Raw genomic sequence first — 21,241 nt, 5'->3', positions numbered from 1 at the left:
AGGGACTTTGTATTTTTTTACAGGTTAAAGAGCTGTTTAACTTAGGGCAATGCCCTACCAAAGGCCCTATTAAGGGATATTGGTAGTTTATTGTAGCCTAGGGGGTGTTTTCAGCTCTTTTACAATTTGCCCAAAGCCCTAACCTAAAAAAAAAAAACACCCCAAAAAAAATAATCTAACACTAACCACAGAATGATTCTTCAAATTCAAATTAGCCAATATGATGAGAGCTTCTGAAATCCTATTGGCTGCTGAAAACAGCCAATAGGATGAGAGCTACTGAAATCCTATTGGCTGATTTGAATTTGAAGAATCACAGGGTTATTTAATAGGTTTATTTAGTGGTGGCGATGTTGGGGAGCGGCGTAATAGGGGTTAATAATTATTTTAGTGTCAGCAATGTCAGGGAGCAGCGGATTAGAGGTTAATAGCTTTTATTAGTGTCGGCAATGTCTGGGAGCAGCGGAATAGTGGTTAATAACTTTATTAGTGTCGGCGATGTCGGGGAGAGGCGGATTAGGGGTGTTTAGACTAGGGGTTTATGTTAGAGTGTTAGGTTTAAACTTAACTTTCTTTTCCCCATAGAACTCAAAGGGGTTGCGTTACTGTGATCTCGATTCCGCACTTCATGTGTTAGTCTTTTTTCTAACACTCTCTCCCTATTGATGTCTTTGGGGGAAAGCGTGCACTAGCACGTAAACTCAGCCCTTGGCGTTTGTGCTGTATGGAGCTTAATGCACCATAACGCACAGCACAAAGAGGCTTTTCAGTAACTCATAATGGCAGCGGAGAGTGAAATAACGTATTTTTTTTGCATTATTTTCGCACCCTGTTTAGTGCAAAAATCGTAATCTAGACGATTGCTAGGAAGCATTGTGCTCACAAGAGTGTGCTTTCATAGGCTTCAATGGGAGCCTCGTTCTCATGCCATCAGACACAGCATGAGAACTCAAGCAGCGCTGGGAGTAAGTAGCCGCAGTGATGGCAGCAAAGTGTAAATATATATGTATATGATTATACTACTGTATATATTTATGTGTTAATATCTGTATATACACATATTAACACATAAGTATATGTGTATAAACATATACAAATATATTTACTGGGAACACACAGTTCCCATAGACCGCAATGTAAAGTCACTTTTCAGTGACGTTTTTTTTCTAACAACCCACACCCACTCCCTTTAGACCCCAAAAACTAATTTTTGCAGTTATTTTATTAAAAAAATAAAGATGCTACTATATTTATTTATTATTATTTGTTTTTTAAATATTTTTTTATTGAGTTTTTCAAAAACAAAATAAAATATACAAGTACAAGATTAGGTCACGGTCCAATATACACAATACAGATGGCTATTATAAAAAACAGGTATCTGGGAAAGGCATAAAAGAAGATATCTTTGTCTATATTCAAATCAAGGAGCGTACTGATACAGCAGTCAACAATATATAGTTACCTGATACAATGCATAATTGGTCAACACTGGAGTGTTCAATTTAAAGGTGAAATAACACATTTTCTACCAATAAAACTTGAATGTGCAGTCTGAACTTGTCTATCTAGTAATCTTTTAATTAAGCCATATGTTAGGTTAAGGGACCATTAGTATCAGGTTGTCCTCCTACTCTATTCTCCGTATACATAATCCAAGGTTCCAATATGGAAATGAACTGTTCCTTAGTATCTAATAATTCAGCAGCAATGCTACTTATTTGAAAGTAATATGCAATTTTGTTTTTAATGAGTTGAAAAGTGGGAATTACTGATTTCCAAAATCGAGCAATAGTTAACTTGACAAAAGTGAAGATAAGAAAAATAAATGTATTAGTCTTCATTTTGAACCCTGGTAAAGGGTCATGAAGGAGAGCTTGGGTAGGAGTCGAAACAATAGTTGTGTCAAAAATTTTGCTCAATAATTTAGAGGTTTGCATCCAGATATTAGATACATGATGGCAATGCCACCACATGTGGGGGTAAGTCCCTTTTTCATTACATCCTCTTAAGCAATTCCCCTTGCTCGGGTCAGTATATTTCAGTCGAGACAGGTGAAAGTACCACCTGAATGCTACCTTAATAAAATTCTCTTTTAGATGAGCACATATTGAAAACCGAAGAGCCTCGGCTCAAAATAGTATTCCATTTCTCAATCGACCAAGTAAAATTAAAATCAGTTTCCCATTTATGTATAAAAGGAAGCTTGGATGCTTCAGTAGGGTTGTTAAAAGTTATATATAATTTGGAAATTGTACCACAAGTGCGTTTTTTGGTTAAGCATAAATGTTCAAAATATGTGTCAGTACTATTAATGCTTTTGCCCATTACTTAAAACACTCTTGCCCTAAGTTGGAGATAATGAAACCAGCTAGATCTGTCCTGGGTATTAAATCCAGCATAACAGTTAAAGTCAATAAATGTCTGATTCTGTAGTGTGTCAGCAATACGGTATAAGCCTCTATTTGCCCATTTATCTTGAAGAGAGTGTTGAACGTGGTGGAAAAGGTTACTAAGGTTGTCGCCCTAGACTTTTTTGAAAATAGGTGAAATTTTGCATTTAAGGAATCCCATAATGATATAGTATGAAAAATAGAGGAAAAAGTCATCTAAAACCAGGGGTCTATGAGCTTTGTCAGACCACAGTAGTTTGTAAATTGGATATACCAATATCATATCAGATTCTAATTGTACCCATTGAAAGTTATCTGTTCTAGTATGCCATAAAGTCATTTGGGCTATTCTCACATCATAATAGTAAGCTAGTAAATCTGGTAGTCCCATTCCTCCCCCCCCCTCCTACTATGAAATAACGTATTCCTGTTGACCCTTGGTTTTTTCCCTGTCATATAAAAGAGATGATATCTTTTTAAAGTTTGCCTAGAACTTTCGCTGGGACTGAGATAGGAAGAGATCTAAACAAATATAATAATTTTGGGAGTATAGACATTTTGACTGCAATTAGTCTACCATATAGTGATATGTGTAATTTTTTTCCATTTCTTGAGAAGACATTTTACCTGGGAAAACAAGGGAAGGTAATTGAGTTGGTATAAGGAATCTAATTTGTGTGAGAAAGAAACTCCTAGATAAGGCATTCTCTTTTCCACCCAGGCAAAATTAAAGTTAGTCTTGATCAATTTTTTAGTGTGTTGAGGTAAACTGATGCTGATAGCCTCGCATTTATCGTTATTAATCTTGTAGCCCGAAATTTTAGCAAACTTGTCTATAGTAGAGTAAATTAAAGGTAGGGAGATCATTGGTTTGGTAATGGAGAGGATAACGTCATCAGCAAACAAACTAATTTTACAGTTTATTCATGAGAATTCACTTTAATTACTGCAATATCGCTGTTTTGACGAATATGGGCTGCTAAAGGCTCAATGCATAATGCAAAGAGCAATGGCGAGAGAGGACAACCTTGCCTCATCCCGTTCGAGATAGCTATAGGCTTTGACTCATTACCAGCTATTTTAACGAAGGCTGTTGGTTGAGAATAAATAGAGAAGATTGCAGTCCTAAATGTACTTGTAATACCCATTGTTTCCAGCACCGAATCTAAATAATCCCAATTGATGCGGTCAAATGCCTTCTCTGGGTTCAAAGAAAGAAACAGAGAAGGCACTTTATTAACTGACAAGTAATCCATTAAATTTACTAATTTTCTTATATTACCTGGAGCTTCCCTATTAAGTATAAAACCCACCTGGACTGGGTGGATGAGCTTGGGTATTAAAATGTTTAGTCTAGATGCAAGAATTTTAGAGAAATTGTTTATATCCTGGTTTATCAGAGATATCAGTTTGTAATTCTTACAATGCTGTTTATTTTTACCTGGCTTTGGGATCACTGAAATACGGGCCATTAGAAATTCTTTGGGGATATTTTCTCCTTCCAACATATGGTTGAAGGTGCTAACCAACAACGGACCCAGCTCATTAAGGAACAATTTAAAGAATATGCTAGAATACCCGTCGGGGCCAGGGGCTTTGTTAAATTTTAAGTTTCGTATGGTTTGTCGGACCTCCTGGAGGGTAATTGGAGTGTTTAAGCTATTTGAGTCGTCTAAATCCAGTTTGGGTAACTTATATGTTTGTAGAAAGTCCTGAGTGTCAGATGTAAGTTGTGAACTATTTCTGCTTCTAGGGAGGGCATAAAGGGATTGGTAGTACATGGCGAAGGTATATGCAATATTCTGTGGGTGGTTAGTAGTGGACCCGTCTGGCTTTTGGAATTGTGGGACTGTTGTTAATCTAGTTAAATCCTTTAATCTATTAGCTAACATCCTTTTCAGGCTTGCTAGCATAAATGAAGTATTGGGTATCTATGAGTTTTAATGATCTAGTAGCCTCTAAAGATAATAAATTCTCTAAGGCTGCTCTCTTAGTGTTGAGCATTTGGATTGTTGAAGGATTATGCGTGGAGCTATGTTTAATGTGTAGTTGTCGGATCTCTTCTTTAAGTTTATACATTAACAGCTGTGACATTTTTGTTTTGTTACTAGATTCTTTGATTGATATCCCTCGTGTAAAAGCTTTAAGAGCAACGAAGGGTTAGTTACTGATTGACAGTTAGTCTCCAAGAAGCTGCTTATTTCTGTTTTCAGTTTTTGTCTGAATAATTATTATCTTTATTTTTTAATAAAATAGATCACACTTGATTTTGTGGGCATTTTGGGGACATTTATAAAGTTAACCACACTAGAAAATAATGAACATTGGTTGTATGCATCAACTCAAAAATGTTCTAGACTACTGGTCTTATCTAGATACTCTAAATTAGGATTCTTCAAACTCTTTCCCCAAACCAAATCCAATAACATTCTGACCCTATACCTATTCTTATTTTTAAAATCCCCTGGAAAAAGATAAAATAATGTGCTACTAAGAGCTAGCTGAACACATCGGGAGAACCAATGATAAAAGGCATATATGTGCAGCAACCAATCAGCAGTTAGCCCCCACTAGTGCTGCTGAGCCTACCTAATATGATACCAAGAGTAAAACAAATTAGATAATAGAAGTAAATTGGAAAGTTGTTTAAAACGGCATGTTCTATCTGAATAAGCAGCCCCTAAAAGCAGCAAAGGTCTCTCCAGCTAGGAAAAATCCCACATTACACCACAGACCAAATACAAAGCCTCCATAACCCCCTATATGTCAGCTCAATGCACACTTCATACTAAAGATCACATTCACCCCCTTTCACCCCTTATAATAGTTATATGGCTACATCACACTCTGACCTGATCCAATGTCCCTGCACCTCACTTGCATTTTGCAAGCTGTTATGTCTCTGACCTACTTGTGGTGTGGTGCCTCAGATGTCACTGAGCATTTTAACATGAAGGTGGAGAGAAATTAGGTGAAAATTCTGGGTTTAGATTACATACTGGTCTTATATCCAGACTAAAGTAGATGAACTAAAGACAGAGAATGGAGTAAGAGCACTAGGCCATGTCTGTACTGATATTGTAGTAGCCATGCTGCAACGTTCAATAAAAATGTCTCACATGCTAACCAACACTAGCCACTTAATTACATCACATTTATCACTGTACTCACTGGAGCATAAACAGTTAAGAGAATATTATTGTATTTCTCTGTGTTTGTAACCAGGGAATTAAGGGCATAATTTAGGGAGCACATATAGTCCCTTGTATCATTCCTTTTACAATATACCAACCTTTTAAATTTATCAAAAAGTCCCCCCCCCCCCATAAATATGTAATAAGTTGACATGAATTTACTTTTCTAGCATGTCATGTTGCATGTATTTAAATATGCATTGGTGCAAGGGAGGAAAGCATAATTCTGCCACTATATAAATCCCTGGTAAGACCTCACCTTTAGTATGGAGTGCAGTTCTGGGGACCAATCTCAAAAAAAGATATTGCAGACTTAGAAAAACTTCACTGAAGGGCCACAAAGGTAATAAGGGGAATAGAGAATTTAAGCTTTGAGGAGAGGTTAGCCAAACAGAACTTTTCACTGCCTTATTGATGGATAATGATTTGCCTCACAAGCATAAAACTATTTTATATTGCTGTTTTTACATTTACAGCATTCATTTCAGGGCTTTAAATATAATCATGCATTTTGTTAAAACAGATTCCTGTATATTAAGTGACATAAAAGCCATTATTACTTAATATGCTTAGTGCCATGATACATCTGCATCCTAAGATGGGGTGTACTTATTTAGTCCAGATGTAGCCAAACATATATCAATATTTTTCCGTGCATTAAAGGGATATGAAAAGTCGAGAAATTTTACTGTGGGAAATTGGTTAAGAAAATCTCATACTCTTTATGGCAAACATTGTACTATACTTTCCTAGCATCACTACTTGGACTTTTTCAAGTAGTGAACAAAATAAAATTTGTAGCTATGTATTTTATCACATTTCATTTCAAAATGTAATATACAAATTCAAAATTCAAAATAGTATTTCTAGTATACAACTGTGTTTTATAAATGTAATATTCAAATATCACATTTATAAAACACAGTTGTAGACTGTTTTATAAATGTAATATATGAATTCGAAATAGTATTTCATAGACTGTGTTTTATAAATGTAATATTCAAATTTGAAATAGAATTTCTCGTCTACAACTGTGTTTGATAAATGTAATATTTGAATTCAAAATAGTATTTCTAGTCTATAACTTTGTTTTATAAATGTAATATTTGAATTTAAATGTTCATAATAAATCGAATATACACATTTGATTTTCGAATGTGTATATTCAATCTATTATGAACATTCGAATTCGAAAGTGACATTCAATTTTGAAAGTGATATTCGAAAACTGAAAATAACATTCGATTATAGAATTTTTAAGAATATTCCTTCTTATCAAAATTTGATTATGTAAATCAAATTTCTACAATAACATCCGCTTTAGCATTTGAATTTGAATAAAAACATATTTGCGCCTCCCTACTAGCTACATTAAAGCTGTATCAAAACAAATAATCTGCTGAATGCTGTAGATAATATTTTGCTAGTGACTAATCAGAACTGTAATGAAGACAGGTGGGTACATATTTCTTATAGTATCCTATGCAGCACGGCAGCATGACAGAGAAAACATAGACCAGAGAGGTAACTTGCTGAATGATCTGATAGATCTGTTAGAAGTTGTAGGATTGGGAGATGTTCCTTTTACTTATTCTTGCTTCACATAATTATTATTATTTTTATAAGAGAATGTCTTAAACCTGATCAGCCATGCTTTTTTTTTTTTTTTTCTAATTTAAAATATTATACATTTAAAATCAGTTTGGTAGACCACAATATTATCAATTAATCCATTTCCGATAGTGAAATCATAATCATATTTACTCTTAGGATATTTATGGTATGATACATTCATTTTCATTAAGAAATCTGTTAAAAAATTGTCAAGTCTAACCCACATTGCACTGTGCAGTATACATCAGGGGTGTCCAACCTTTTAAAATGAGAGGCCATTTGTTTGTTTTTTCACTTTTAGGTTATGTGAATATATTGTAAAAACAATTGAATAAAAAAATATATATATATATAAGGAAATCTCATAAAGAGTGCTTTAGCTGTAAAGCCCCTAACCTAAATGTATAAACACAATGCCGGAAATATTTTCAAAGAGAAGGAGTGAGCATTCCCCAAGTTCAACTGTTCAGTGCATGGATAATACAGATGCGTGGGCTTCCTATGAATGTCAAATGGGGAGGCTTTAAAGGGACATGATACCCAGTTGTTGAAGCGCTTGAAAGTGTTGCATAATAGCTGTAAAAAGCTGACTAGAACATATCACCTAAATATCCCTGTGTAAAAAAAGAAGATATTTTACCTCAAAATTTCCTCAGTTGCCACATCCCATTGTAAAGGGACTTTAGGTAGCCAGGACTTGCAAGGGAGCGTGCATCTGGCATGTGCAGGCACAGTCATGTTATTTTCCTCCTCAGTTTAAGGAAGTTTACTATGAGATCATAATAAATCAGTGACATCAGCACTTGATGTGTCTACAGCATATCTGTTCAAACAGCATTTAAAATTGTGAGCACAATATCTCCGTTTTTTACATAGAGATGTTCAGGTGATATTTCCTCGTCAGCTATTTACAGTTACACTGCATTACTTTCAAGTGATTTAGCTAATGGGTATTATATTCATAAATAGCTTGAGTGGCATACCATCCTAATAAAAAGTCTGCAAATTCCTGTTTGATTTATACACAAACATTATTAAGTTTTGGGAAGTAGCATGCAGATAAAAATCACTGGTGCGCCGAATTGTGTTGGACAACCCTGGTATACATTGTAAACTTAAGCTGGGTACAGACATAGAATCATTAGTGTCACTCAAACCTCATGGTTGGCCTCTCAAAGTATACTAAAAATGCAAGGCCAGGAAAAGTGGGTTTGTGTGTTTTTTTTTTTTACTCTTTATTATTTTTTTTTCTCTCTCTCTATCTCTCTTGCATTTTTGTGAATCTAATGATGCACTTATGTTGCCCCACTTTTCCCTTCTCTTCATACCTTACCTACTAAAGGAGGAAATGCCACTTTCTTGGTAAGTGGATGTTAACCAAGAGGGACTTAAATCAAAAAAAAAAAAAAAAAAAAGATCACAGTGTGACAAAAACTCAGAAAAATAGGGTGCTGATGAGAGCTCAACAGTACTCTGCCGGAAAAAAAGGAATTCAGACAAAATAAAATGAAAAAGACAATTTATTCTTTACAGTAACATTTGTGGATTTTATTTTTTTATTTCTACTTTTCCCTGCTCTCCTCTCAAACTCTACCAGTTTTTGTGATGTTTTGTCCAAATGTCTCTCTCACTCCTCACTTTTTAATTACTTTGATTTTTCCTTTCCTTTCTTTATCCAAAAATATTTAACTCATGTTTATTTTTGTTATCTTACATAAGTTATATTTATTTTTATGTTTTTATCTTTATTTTCGCCAAGCCTTATAATCTTAAATTTCTATCTTCCCCACCTGCTCTTTACAGTTATTTTCTGTTATCTATTTATTTTTTGTTGCGTTTTGCATGCAAAGTTGCATGAGCTGCATTGTTGGGGTTCTAAGGCTAAGCAGAAAGAATAGTCTCAGTGTAGAATCTCTGTGTTAACGTGCTGTATGCAACCGTCAGTTGACATTTTAGAATTTTTTTTGTTAATGATGTTGTGCTAAAGTTTCTCTCCCTCTTTCCTCCTTTTCTGCATTTTCCTTCCATAGCGGTTCAGTTCGATGTCTCCTTCTTCAAGGACACACTTAAAAGTTGAGACATCTCCCAGCCGTAATAAGAGCAACAATCAACATGATAATAGGAGTCCAAGATCTGTTTCATCAAGCAAAGGTGGCAGATGCTCATCAAATGATAAGCACAGACGTCGGTCGAGGTCTCTGTCATCAGATAGACATCATGGACGATCTAGAGGGCGAAACAAAACTCATAAGAAATCGTCAGTGAACTCGGGAAGCCACACTGGATACAGCAGTGATTCTGAAGGATCTATGGTGTCACACGCAACAGGGACGGAAAAAAAACATATTTCAGCTAAAATGTAAGACCACATCACTTTCACAATTAAAGGGATTTTTATATCAAATGTTTAGTTGTGAAAAGGACTTTGCAATATACATGTATTATTTATTTTGTCCCCCTTTCCTGCAATTTAGCTCTGAAAATTGAGGATTTTCTATTTCTCAGAACTTGAAATGCACTCTGCTGACCGCTCAAGGCTTACCCTGATATCTATATCTTTCCTTAATTGTTTTTAACTGAGAACAGCTGCATAACAATGTGTTTTATACTAACATTATGATTGTGTCTCTTTCAAATAAGACAGATACGGATAGGGTATAGCGCTAGACCAAAAACCTACTTAGCCTCACTAAAGGTTATTGTCTCCTCCCTAGACAATAGAGAATTAAGAATGTAAAATCAGTGGATATAGGAGGCGCTATAGAGCCGTAGGATATATAGATATAAATAAATGTAAAATTCACTGTATCGTTACCAGTTAAAACAATCCAAAAAATTAAAAATCCAAAAATCCCAATGACCCTTAAGGGATACGTTTAAATACTATTTATGTGCAAAATCTGTGATAAAAAAACGGTGATAATTAAAAATAAAGAAAAATATCTACGTACATATATATAAAAACAATTTATCCAAGTGAAAAATCAAAGTGAAATAAATGCAATATATCAAAGTGCAATCAATGTTTAAGTGACAATATTTAGTAAAACACAGATGTGATCATTCAGAAACATTAACATTTATATCTTTGGATTTACAATAATTAAACCCACATTATCATTCCGGACCATCTTCTTTGGGGGATCCCCTTGAATTACTAACACCAAGATTAGAACACAGTCATTATAGGTGTTCTCCGCCAGCCACATTTGATTTGGGGAATCTGAGGGGTTATGTATAGTGTGTATGTTTAAACCGGTTTTATTTTATGTATGATTGATTGTTATATGGATTGTATGTGTCAACCTTTTATGCATTGACTTATTAAATATCACATCTGTGTTTTACTAAATATTGTCACTTGATCATTGATTGCACTTTGATATATTGCATTTATTTCACTTTGATTTTTCACTTGGATAAATTGTTTTTATATATATGTACATAGATATTTTTCTTTATTTTTAATTATCACCGATTTTTTATCACAGATTTTGCACATAAATAGTATTTAAACGTATCCCTTAAGGGTCATTGGGATTTTTGGATTTTTAATTTTTTGGATTGTTTTAACTGGTAACGATACAGTGAATTTTACATTTATCTCTTTCAAATAAAGCGAGTGGTGGCTGGAGTTTGGCTATTGAAAAAAAATTTGCAGTAAAAATGATGTTAAAGGGACAGTTAAGTCAAAATTACAGTTTCATGATTCAGATAGAGCACACAATTTTAAACAACTTTCCAATTCACTTCCATTTTCTAAATATGCACAATCTTTTTATATGCACACTTTCTGAGGCACCAGCTCCTATTGATGTAAAAGATTCACAGGATATACGTATGTACATTTTGTGATTAGCTGATGGCTGTCACATAATGCATTAGGACAAGGACTAGAGTGATTATTACTGACTATTCTCAGAATGATGGATGAGGTGAGATGGCTAGAAAGGTTTGCAGACTAATTGGAGACTACTATGAAAGCAGCACCAAAATGAAATAACAGTTTGCAAGAGGAGCAGATGATCCACTCTTTGATGAGTTGGGTGTATATTTAGGGACCTCATGGTCAAAACTTTGTTGGCAAGCAGAAAAATCACACAAAGTGTATGGGGTATTTTTTAGCATTAAATTGTAATGTATTTATTTTTCGTTCATATCCAGAACCCTTCATAACTAAAATTTTACTTTCAAAATTTTTTTGAAGGACCTTGCAGTACTGTTGAGACCTAAGGAGAGAGCTTCACATCATTGGACCCTTAGGGGCATATTTATCAAGCTCCATACAGAGCTTGATGCTCTGTGTTTCCAGCGAGCCTTCAGGCTTGCCGGAAACAGAAGTTTCTACCTGTTCTGAGGCCGCGGACAGAAATTGCCAGAAATCAACCAGATCGAATATGATCGGGTTGATTGACACCTCCTGCTAGCGGCCAGTAGGCCGCGAATCTGCAGGGGGCGGCATTGCACCAGCAGTTCACAAGAACTGCTGGTGCAATGATAAATGCCGAGAGCATATGCTGTTGGCATTTATCGATGTGCAGCGGACATGATCAGCAATATCGGATCATATCAGCTTGCACAGTCATAAATATGCCCCTTAGTCTTAATAAGAGATGGGGACATTTTTAAAACTAACTTATTTTTAGTACTGATGTAGTCTGCCAGTGATTAGCTATGAGTATGGCATTGGGTAGAAGAGAAGGGATGCAAGAAGAACAATGTAAGTGTAAATAGAATATATTAATTGTTATATATTGATAATATTATATATACTATATATATATATATATATATATATATATATATATATATATATATATATAATGTATTTCTCTTTTCAAAATTATACATTTTAGTTTCTTTAATTTTTTCAGCCATATACCATTCTGTTATTTTAAACTCCAACTACATTTGGGTGGTACTATCTACAATAGTGTATGCATTAGTTCTGAATGCTAATCTCCTAAATTACATCAATATTCCATACTTTTAGCTGTTATACTTTTTCATATACACAAAAAATCCTGCAATATTTTCTAATATTTTGGTGAATTCCTAACTACTTTCCTCCAGAAGCTTTTAGCGAGTTATTATTATGACTATATTATACCTTGAAGTGTTTCTGCCTTCCTGCAAGGTTATATAACTCATGTTTGTTTTTTGTTTTATTGGGGGGGTTTAAGTTTCAATTGATTTACTCCTACAGGAAAATATACCAAACAAAATAAGTTCTTGTGGACCTTTCTTAACACACTGGAGAAAATAGCTAATTAATTGAAGAGATTTATATAACTTATTTAATCTTCTTTTGATGTAGGTCTACATGTCTATATAAGCACAGCTGTATCTATGATTAATACACAAAAAATAGAATTAATATATATTTTTAATATAATAGGACAAAAGATAAGCATCGCCGTGGTAGACAAGAAAACTGTTCTGAGTCTTCAGCAAAACATCCTCGGCAGAACTCAGACAATAAGAAGAGTCCAACACGAAGCACTGGTAATAGAGGCAGCTCTTGGAGCTCAAGTCGTTCACCTTCTCGTTCAAGGTCACGAGAAAAGCGTTCAGCAAGAAGCCGGTCTAGATCCATCTCTCAAAAGAAGACAGCAAACAGGTATAATCCATAATTTGATGTGTTTTACTAAATATATCTTATGAATACTCACAAATATATCTTACATAAAAGCATTCACTGAACAAAAAACAGTCTTTACTTGGCAGCCATGCTTTACGTACAGATAACATATATCCCTTTAGTCTATTACTAGATTCCTTTGTCCTTCACAATCTTTAAAATGTTCCTCTTTTATATAACAGTCACTTATAAACAGAAAATTCCCTTTTTCACTATGATCTTGTGATATTCCAGTTTATTAGATACCAGAGGTGCTGAAAATATGTACATTATTCTTAATATGTGTGTGTAATTAGCACTTATTAGTTTTATATACATCTAAAAATCATACGCCTAGATTTAGAGTTCTGCGGTAGCCGTCAAAAGCAGCGTTAAGGGGTCCTAACGCTGCTTTTGGCCGCCCGCTGGTATTTAGAGTCAGCCAGGAAAGGGTCTAACGCTCACTTTCAAGCCGCGACTTTTCCATACCACAGATCCCCTTACGCCAATTGCGTATCCTATGTTTTCAATGTGATCTTCCTAACGCCGGTATTTAGAGTCTTGGCTGAAGTGAGCAGTAGACCCTCTACCGACAAGACTCCAGGCGCAAAAAAAGTCAGTAGTTAAGAGCTTTCTGGGCTAACGCTGGTTTATAAAGCTCTTAACTACTGTGCTCTAAAGTACACTAACACCCATAAACTACTTATGTACCCCTAAACCGAGGTCCCCCCACATCGCCACCACTATAATAAATATTTTTAACCCCTAATCTGCCGCCCGCACACCGCCGCCACCTACATTATCCCTATGAACCCCTAATCTGCTGCCCCTAACATCGCCGACACCTACATAATATTTATTAACCCCTAATCTTCCCCCCCCCCAATGTCGCCGCTACCTACTTACACTTATTAACCCCTAATCTGCCGACCGGACCTCGCCGCTACTCTAATAAATGTATTAACCCCTAAAGCTAAGTCTAACCCTAACACCCCCCTAAATTAAATATAATTTTAATCTAACAAAATAAATTAAATATTATTAACTAAAGTATTCCTATTTACAGCTAAATACTTACCTGTACAATAAACCCTAATATAGCTACAATATAACGAATAATTATATTGTAGCTATTTTAGGATTTATATTTATTTTACAGGCAACTTTGTATTTATTTTAACTAGGTACAATAGCTATTAAATAGTTATTAACTATTTAATAACTACCTAGTTAAAATAATTACAAAATTACCTGTAAAATAAATCCTAACCTAAGTTACAATTAAACTTAACACTACACTAGCAATAAATTAATTAAATAAATTACCTACAATTACCTACAATTAAATAAACTAAACTAAATTACAAAAAAAAACAACACTAAATTACAAAAAGTAAAAAAAGATTACAAGAATTTTAAGCTAATTACACCTACTCAAAGCCCCCCAAAATAAAAAAAATTCCCTACCCTAATCTAAATTAAAAAAGTTAACAGCTCTATTACCAGCCCTTAAAAGGGCTTTTTGCGGGGCATGCCCCAAAGTAATCAGCTCTATTGCCTGTAAAAAAAAACACAATACCACCCCCCAACATTACAACCCACCACCCACATACCCCTACTCTAACCCAAACCCCCCTTAAATAAACCTAACACTACCCCCCTGAAGATCTCCCTACATTGAGTCGTCTTCACCCAACCAGGCCGAAGTCTTCATCCGATAGGGCAGAAGAGGACATCCAGACCGGCAGAAGTCTTCATCCTATCCGGGCAAAAGAGAACATCCGGACCGGCAGACATCTTCATCCAAGCGGCATCTTCTATCTTCATCCATCTGACAAGGAGCCGCTCCATCTTCAAGACCTCCGGCGCGGAACATCCTCCTTCCCCGACAACTACCCGACGAATGAAGGTTCCTTTAAGTGACGTCATCCAAGATGGCGTCCCTCGAATTCCGATTGGCTGATAGGATTCTATCAGCCAATCGGAATTAAGGTAGGAAAAATCTGATTGGCTGATTGAATCAGCCAATCAGATTCAAGTTCAATCGGATAGGCTGATCCAATCAGCCAATCAGATTGATCTTGCATTCTATTGGCTGATCGGAACAGCCAATAGAATGCAAGCTCAATCTGATTGGCTGATTGGATCAGCCAATCCGATTGAACTTGAATCTGATTGGCTGATTCAATCAGCCAATCAGATTTTTCCTACCTTAATTCCGATTGGCTGATAGAATCCTATCAGCCAATCGGAATTCGAGGGACGCCATCTTGGATGATGTCACTTAAAGTAACCTTCATTCGTCGGGTAGTCGTTGGGGAAGGAGGATGTTCCGCGCCGGAGGTCTTGAAGATGGAGCTGCTCCTCGTGGGATGGATGAAGATAGAAGATGCCGCTTGGATGAAGATGTCTGCCATTCCGGATGTCCTCTTCTGCCCGGATAGGATGAAGACTTCTGCCGGTCTGGATGTCCTCTTCTGCCCCATCGGATGAAGACTTCGGCCCGGTTGGGTGAAGACGACTCAAGGTAGGGAGATCTTCAGGGGGGTAGTGTTAGGTTTATTTAAGGGGGGTTTGGGTTAGAGTAGGGGTATGTGGGTAGTGGGTTTTAATGTTGGGGGGTGGTATTGTGGTTTTTCTTTTACAGTCAAAAGAGCCGATTACTTTGGGGCATGCCCCGCAAAAAGCCCTTTTAAGGGCTGGTAATAGAGCTGTTAACTTTTTTAATTTAGATTAGGGTAGGGAATTTTTTTTATTTTGGGGGGCTTTGTTATTTTATTAGGGGGCTTAGAGTAGGTGTAATTAGCTTAAAATTCTTGTAATCTTTTTTTATTTTTTGTAATTTAGTGGGGGTTTTTTTGTAATTTAGTTTAGTTTATTTAATTGTAGGTAATTGTAGGTAATTTATTTAATTAATTTATTGCTAGGTTTAATTGTAACTTAGGTTAGGATTTATTTTACAGGTAATTTTGTAATTATTTTAACTAGGTAGTTATTAAATAGTTAATAACTATTTAATAGCTATTGTACCTAGTTAAAATAAATACAAAGTTGCCTGTAAAATAAATATAAATCCTAAAATAGCTACAATATAATTATTTGTTATATTGTAGCTATATTAGGGTTTATTTTACAGGTAAGTATTTAGCTTGAAATTGGAATACTTTATTTAATAATATTTAATTTATTTTGTTAGATTAAAATTATATTTAATTTAGGGGGGTGTTAGGGTTAGGGTTAGACTTAGCTTTAGGGTTTAATACATTTATTATAGTAGCGGTGAGGTCCGGTCGTCAGATTAGGGGTTAATACTTGAAGTTAGGTGGCACCGATGTTAGGGAGGGCAGATTAGGGGTTAATACTATTTATTATAGGGTTTCCGAGGCGGGAGTGCGGCGGTTTAGGGGTTAATACATTTATTAGAGTAGCGGCGAGGTCCGGTCGGCAGACTAGGGGTTAATAAGTGTAGGTAAGGTAGCGGCGACGTTGGGGGGGCAGATTAGGGGTTAATAAATATAATGTAGGTGTCGGCGATGTTAGGGGCAGCAGATTAGGGATAATGTAGGTTGTGGCGGTGTCCGGAGCGGAAGATTAGGGGTTAATAATATAATGCAGGTGTCAGCGATAGCGAGGCTGGCAGATTAGAGGTTGATAAGTGTAAGGTTAGGGGTGTTTAGACTCAGGGTTCATGTTAGGGTGTTAGGTGCAGACTTAGAGAGTGTTTCCCCATAGGAAACAATGGGGCTGCGTTAGGAGCTGAACGCTGCTTTTTTGCAGGTGTTAGGTTTTTTTTCAGCCCAAACTGCTACCGTAAGCAACGTTGGTATTGAGAGTTGAAGTGGCGGTAAATATGCCTTTACGCTCCCTTTTTGGAGCCTAACGTAGCCCTTCAGAGAACTCTAAATACCAGCGTTATTTAGAAGCAGCGCTAGAAAAAAAAGATGCGTAGCAAACGCACCCCTTTGGCCGCAAAACTCTAAATCTAGGCGATAGTTTCCTAAACCATGTGATATTTTTATTCAGGCCCGTACTGACCATCGGGCATAGCGGGTAAATGCTCGGTGGGCCACCGGCTCCCGTAGCCCCACCCATCTATAATTACCCCACACTTGACTCTGCACCCTTTGTCAACTGGCACTTGCCACAGCATAGAGTCCAGCAAGGAAGAGGGGAGCTAGCTAGAGACCAACATCTAAACCTCCCAGTCTGGCAGCAGGCAGTGGCACAGTTTCCCTCCCTTGAAATCAAGTCCCAGTTGCCAAACTGTTGCCTGCCTCCCTGACTGTTAATTCATCCTCCTCTCTATACCGGTAGCACTGTCAGTGGACAGGACAGGTTGGCAGCAGCAGAAGTCACCAGAGAAGCTTACCTAAGAGGAAGAGTCCCAGTTCACCAAAGGCAACAGAGACCAGCCTTTTGACCTACTCTGTATTTTGTTGGAAGGGGGATTAATAGGAACAATTTAACATCACCTAGGGCAGTTATATCTTAACTAGAGCACAGGTAAAACCCATCAGCTGATTATTTCACCTGTGCTCTAATTAAGATATAATAAATATCTGGCCTGTGTAAGGCCCGCTGGTATTACGAGTCTTGAAGGTTTAGGGTGAACGTAAACTTCTTTGGCCTTACCGCAAAACGACTTACATAAACTTCGTAAATTACGAGTCTTTCCTGGGAGGCCAAAAAGTGAGCGGTACACCCTACCCTGTCAAGATCCGTAACGCATTCTAAAGTCAGTAGTTAAGAGTTTTATGGTACAACGCCGTAACATAAAACTCATAACTAAAGTGCTAAAAAGTACACTAACACCCATAAACTACCTATTAACCCCTAAACTGAGTCCCTCCCGCATCGCAAACACTATAATAACATTTTTAACCGATAATCTGCCACTCCGGACACCGCCGCCACCTACATTATATTTATGAACCCCTAATCTGCTGCCCCCAACATCGCCGACACCTACATTATATTTATTAGCCCCTAATCTGCCACCCCCAATGTCGCCGCAACCTACCTACACTTATTAACCCCTAATCTGCCGCCCCCAACGTCGCTGCCACTATATTAAAGTTATTAACCCCTAAATCTAAGTCTAACCCTAACACCACCTAACTTAAATATAATTTAAATAAATCTAAACAAAATTACTATCACTAACTACATTATTCCTATTTAAAATTAAATACTTACCTATAAAATAAACCTAAGATAGCTACAATATATATAACTAATAGTTACATTGTATCTAGCTTAGGGTTTATTTTTATTTTACAGGCAAGTTTGTATTTATTTTAACTAGGTAGAATAGTTATTAAATAGTTATTAACTATTTAATAACTACCTAGCTAAAATAAATACAAAAGTACCTGTAAAATAAAACCTAACCTAAGTTACACTAACACCTAACACTACACTATAATTAAATAAATTAACTAAATTAACAACAATTACATCAATTAAATTAGCTAAAGTACAGAAAAACCCCACTAAATTACAGAACATAATAAACAAATTACAAGATATTTAAACTAATTACACCTAATCTAATAGCCCTATCAAAATAAAAAATCCCCCCAAAATAAAAAAATACCCTAGCCTAAACTAAACTACCAATAGCCCTTAAAAGGGCCTTTTGCAGGGCATTGCCCCAAAGTAATCTGCTCTTTTACCTGTAAAAAAAAATACAAACAAACCCCCCAAAAGTAAAACCCACCACCCACACAACCAACCCCCCAAATAAAATACTATCTAAAAAAAAACTAAGCTCCCCATTGCCCTTAAAAGGGTATTTGGCTCTTTTGCAAGCCCAAACCCTAACCTAAAATAAAACCCACCCAATACACCCTTAAAAAAACCTAACACTAACCCCCTGAAGTCCTGAAAGAAGCCAGGAGAAGTCTTCATCCAAGCCGGGCGAAGTGGTCCTCCAGACGGGCAGAAGTCTTCATCCAGACGGCATCTTCTATCTTCATCCATCCGGCTTGGAGCGGGTCCATCTTCAAGACATCCGACGTGGAGCATCCTCTTTATCCGACGACTAAAGATGAATGAAGGTACCTTTAAGTGACGTCAACCAAGATGGCGTCCCTTAGATTCCGATTGGCTGATAGAATTCTATCAGCCAATCGGAATTAAGGTTGAAAAAATCCTATTGGCTGAGGCAATCAGCCAATAGGATTGAAGTTCAATCCAATTGGCTGATCCAATCAGCCAATAGGATTGAGCTGGCATTCTATTGGCTGATTAGAACAACCAATAGAATGCGAGCTCAATCCAATTGGCTGATTGCATCAGCCAATAGGATTTTTTCTACCTTAATTCCGATTGGCTGATAGAATTCTTGGATGACGTCACTTAAAGGTACCTTCATTCGTCTTTAGTCGTTGGATGAAGAGGATGCTCCGCGTTGGATGTCTTGAAGATGGACCCGCTCCGCACCGGATGGATGAAGATATAAGATGCCATCTGGATGAAAACTTCTGTCCGTCTGGAGGACCACTTCGCACGGCTTGGATGAAGACTACTCCCGGCTTCGTTGAGGACTTCAGCCCGGCTTGGATGAAGACTTCTCCTGGTAAGTTGATCTTCAGGGGGTTAGTGTTAGGTTTTTTTAAGGGTGTATTGGATGGGTTTTATTTTTAGGTTAGGGTTTGGGCTTGCAAAAGAGCCAAATACCCTTTTCAGGGCAAAGGGGAGCTTAGGTTTTTTTAGATAGTATTTTATTTGGGGGGTTGGTTGTGTGGGTGGTGGGTTTTACTTTTGGGGGGTTTTATTTGTATTTTTTTTACAGGTAAAAGAGCAGATTACTTTGGGGCAATGCCCTGCAAAAGGCCATTTTAAGGGCTATTGGTAGTTTAGTTTAGGCTAGGGTTTTTTTTTATTTTGGGGGGGCTTTTTTATTTTGATAGGGCTATTAGATTAGGTGTAATTAGTTTAAATATCTTGTAATTTGTTTATTATTTTCTGTAATTTAGTGGGGGGGTTTGTACTTTAGCAAATGTAATTTAATTTATTTAATTGTTGTTAATCTAGTTAATTTATTTAATTATAGTTTAGCGTTATGTGTAAGTGTAACTTAGGTTAGGTTTTATTTTACAGGTACTTTTGTATTTATTTTAGCTAGGTAGTTATTAAATAGTTAATAACTATTTAATAACTATTCTACCTAGTTAAAATAAATACAAACTTGCCTGTAAAATAAAAATAAACCCTAAGCTAGCTACAATGTAACTATTAGTTATATTGTAGCCATCTTAGGGTTTATTTTATAGGTAAGTATTTAATTTTAAATAGGAATAATGTAGTTAGTGATAGTAATTTTGTTTAGATTTATTTAAATTATATTTATGTAAGGGGGTGTTAGGGTTAGGGTTAGACTTAGATTTAGGGGTTAATAACTTTAAAATAGTGGCGGCGACGTTGGGGGCAGCAGATTAGGGGTTAATAAATATAGGTAGGTGGCGTCGATGTTAGGGACGGAAGATTAGGGGTTAATAATATTTAATTAATGTTTGCGAGGCGGGAGAGCAGCGGTTTAGGGGTTAATATGTTTATTATAGTGGCAGCGACGGGGGCGGCAGATTAGGGGTTAATAAGTGTAGGTAGGTGGCGGCGACATTGGGGGCGGCAGATTATGGGTTAATAAATATAATGTGGTGGCGGCGGTGTCCGGAGTGGCAGATTAGGGGTTAATAAGAATAATGTAGGTGTCGGCGATGTCGGGGCGGCAGATTAGGTGTTAATAAGTGTAAGATTAGGGGTGTTTAGACTCAGAGTTCATGTTAGGGAGTTAGGTGTAGACATAACTTTTATTTCCCCATAGGAATCAATGGGGCTGTGTTAAGGAGCTTTACGCTGCTTTTTTGCAGGTTTTAGACTTTTTCTCAGCCGGCTCTCCCTGTTTATTCCTATGAGGAAATCGTGCACGAGCACGTACGACCAGCTCACTGCTGACTTAAGCAGCGCTGGTATTGGAATGCAAAATTTTGCTCAACGCTCACTTCTTGTCTTTTAACGATGGGTTTGTAAAAACCTGTAATACCAACGCTGTAGGGAAGTGAGCGGTGAGGGAAAACTGCTCGTTAGCACCGCATAGCCTCTAACGCAAAACTCGTAATCTAGCCGAAAGTGTTGAAGTAGCTGATTATATGGCCTCTGAAAATGATTCCTACCCTGTACACACTGTCTCTCTTTTTCTCTCTTTCTCTCTCTCTTTCTCTCTCTCACTTTTTCACTCTCTTTTTCTCTCTCTTTTTCTCTCTCTTTCTCTCTCTCACTCTTTTTTTTCTTTCTCTCTCTCTTTTTCTCTCTCTCTTTCTTTTCCCTCTCTTTTTATCTCTCTATTTCTCTCTCTTTCTTTTTCTCTCCCTTCCTTTCTTTCTCTCTTTCTCTCTCACTCTTTATTTTTCTCTCTA

The 21,241-nt window shown here is 36.6% G+C and overlaps 1 protein-coding gene across 1 annotated transcript in view; it reads left to right on the top strand.

Annotated features, from left to right (window-relative positions):
• The window catches only part of SRRM3 (serine/arginine repetitive matrix 3), a 352,152-nt gene that overhangs the window by 322,379 nt on the left and 8,532 nt on the right, over positions 1–21,241 (top strand). The window contains 2 exon segments of the mRNA XM_053707414.1: positions 9,232–9,560; positions 12,600–12,821. Coding sequence (XP_053563389.1) covers positions 9,232–9,560; positions 12,600–12,821 — 551 coding nt within the window.

The sequence above is a fragment of the Bombina bombina genome, chromosome 3 (genome assembly GCF_027579735.1).
Source record: "Bombina bombina isolate aBomBom1 chromosome 3, aBomBom1.pri, whole genome shotgun sequence".
Classification (NCBI taxonomy): domain Eukaryota; kingdom Metazoa; phylum Chordata; class Amphibia; order Anura; family Bombinatoridae; genus Bombina; species Bombina bombina.
This window is presented reverse-complemented; position numbering and strand designations above follow the sequence as displayed.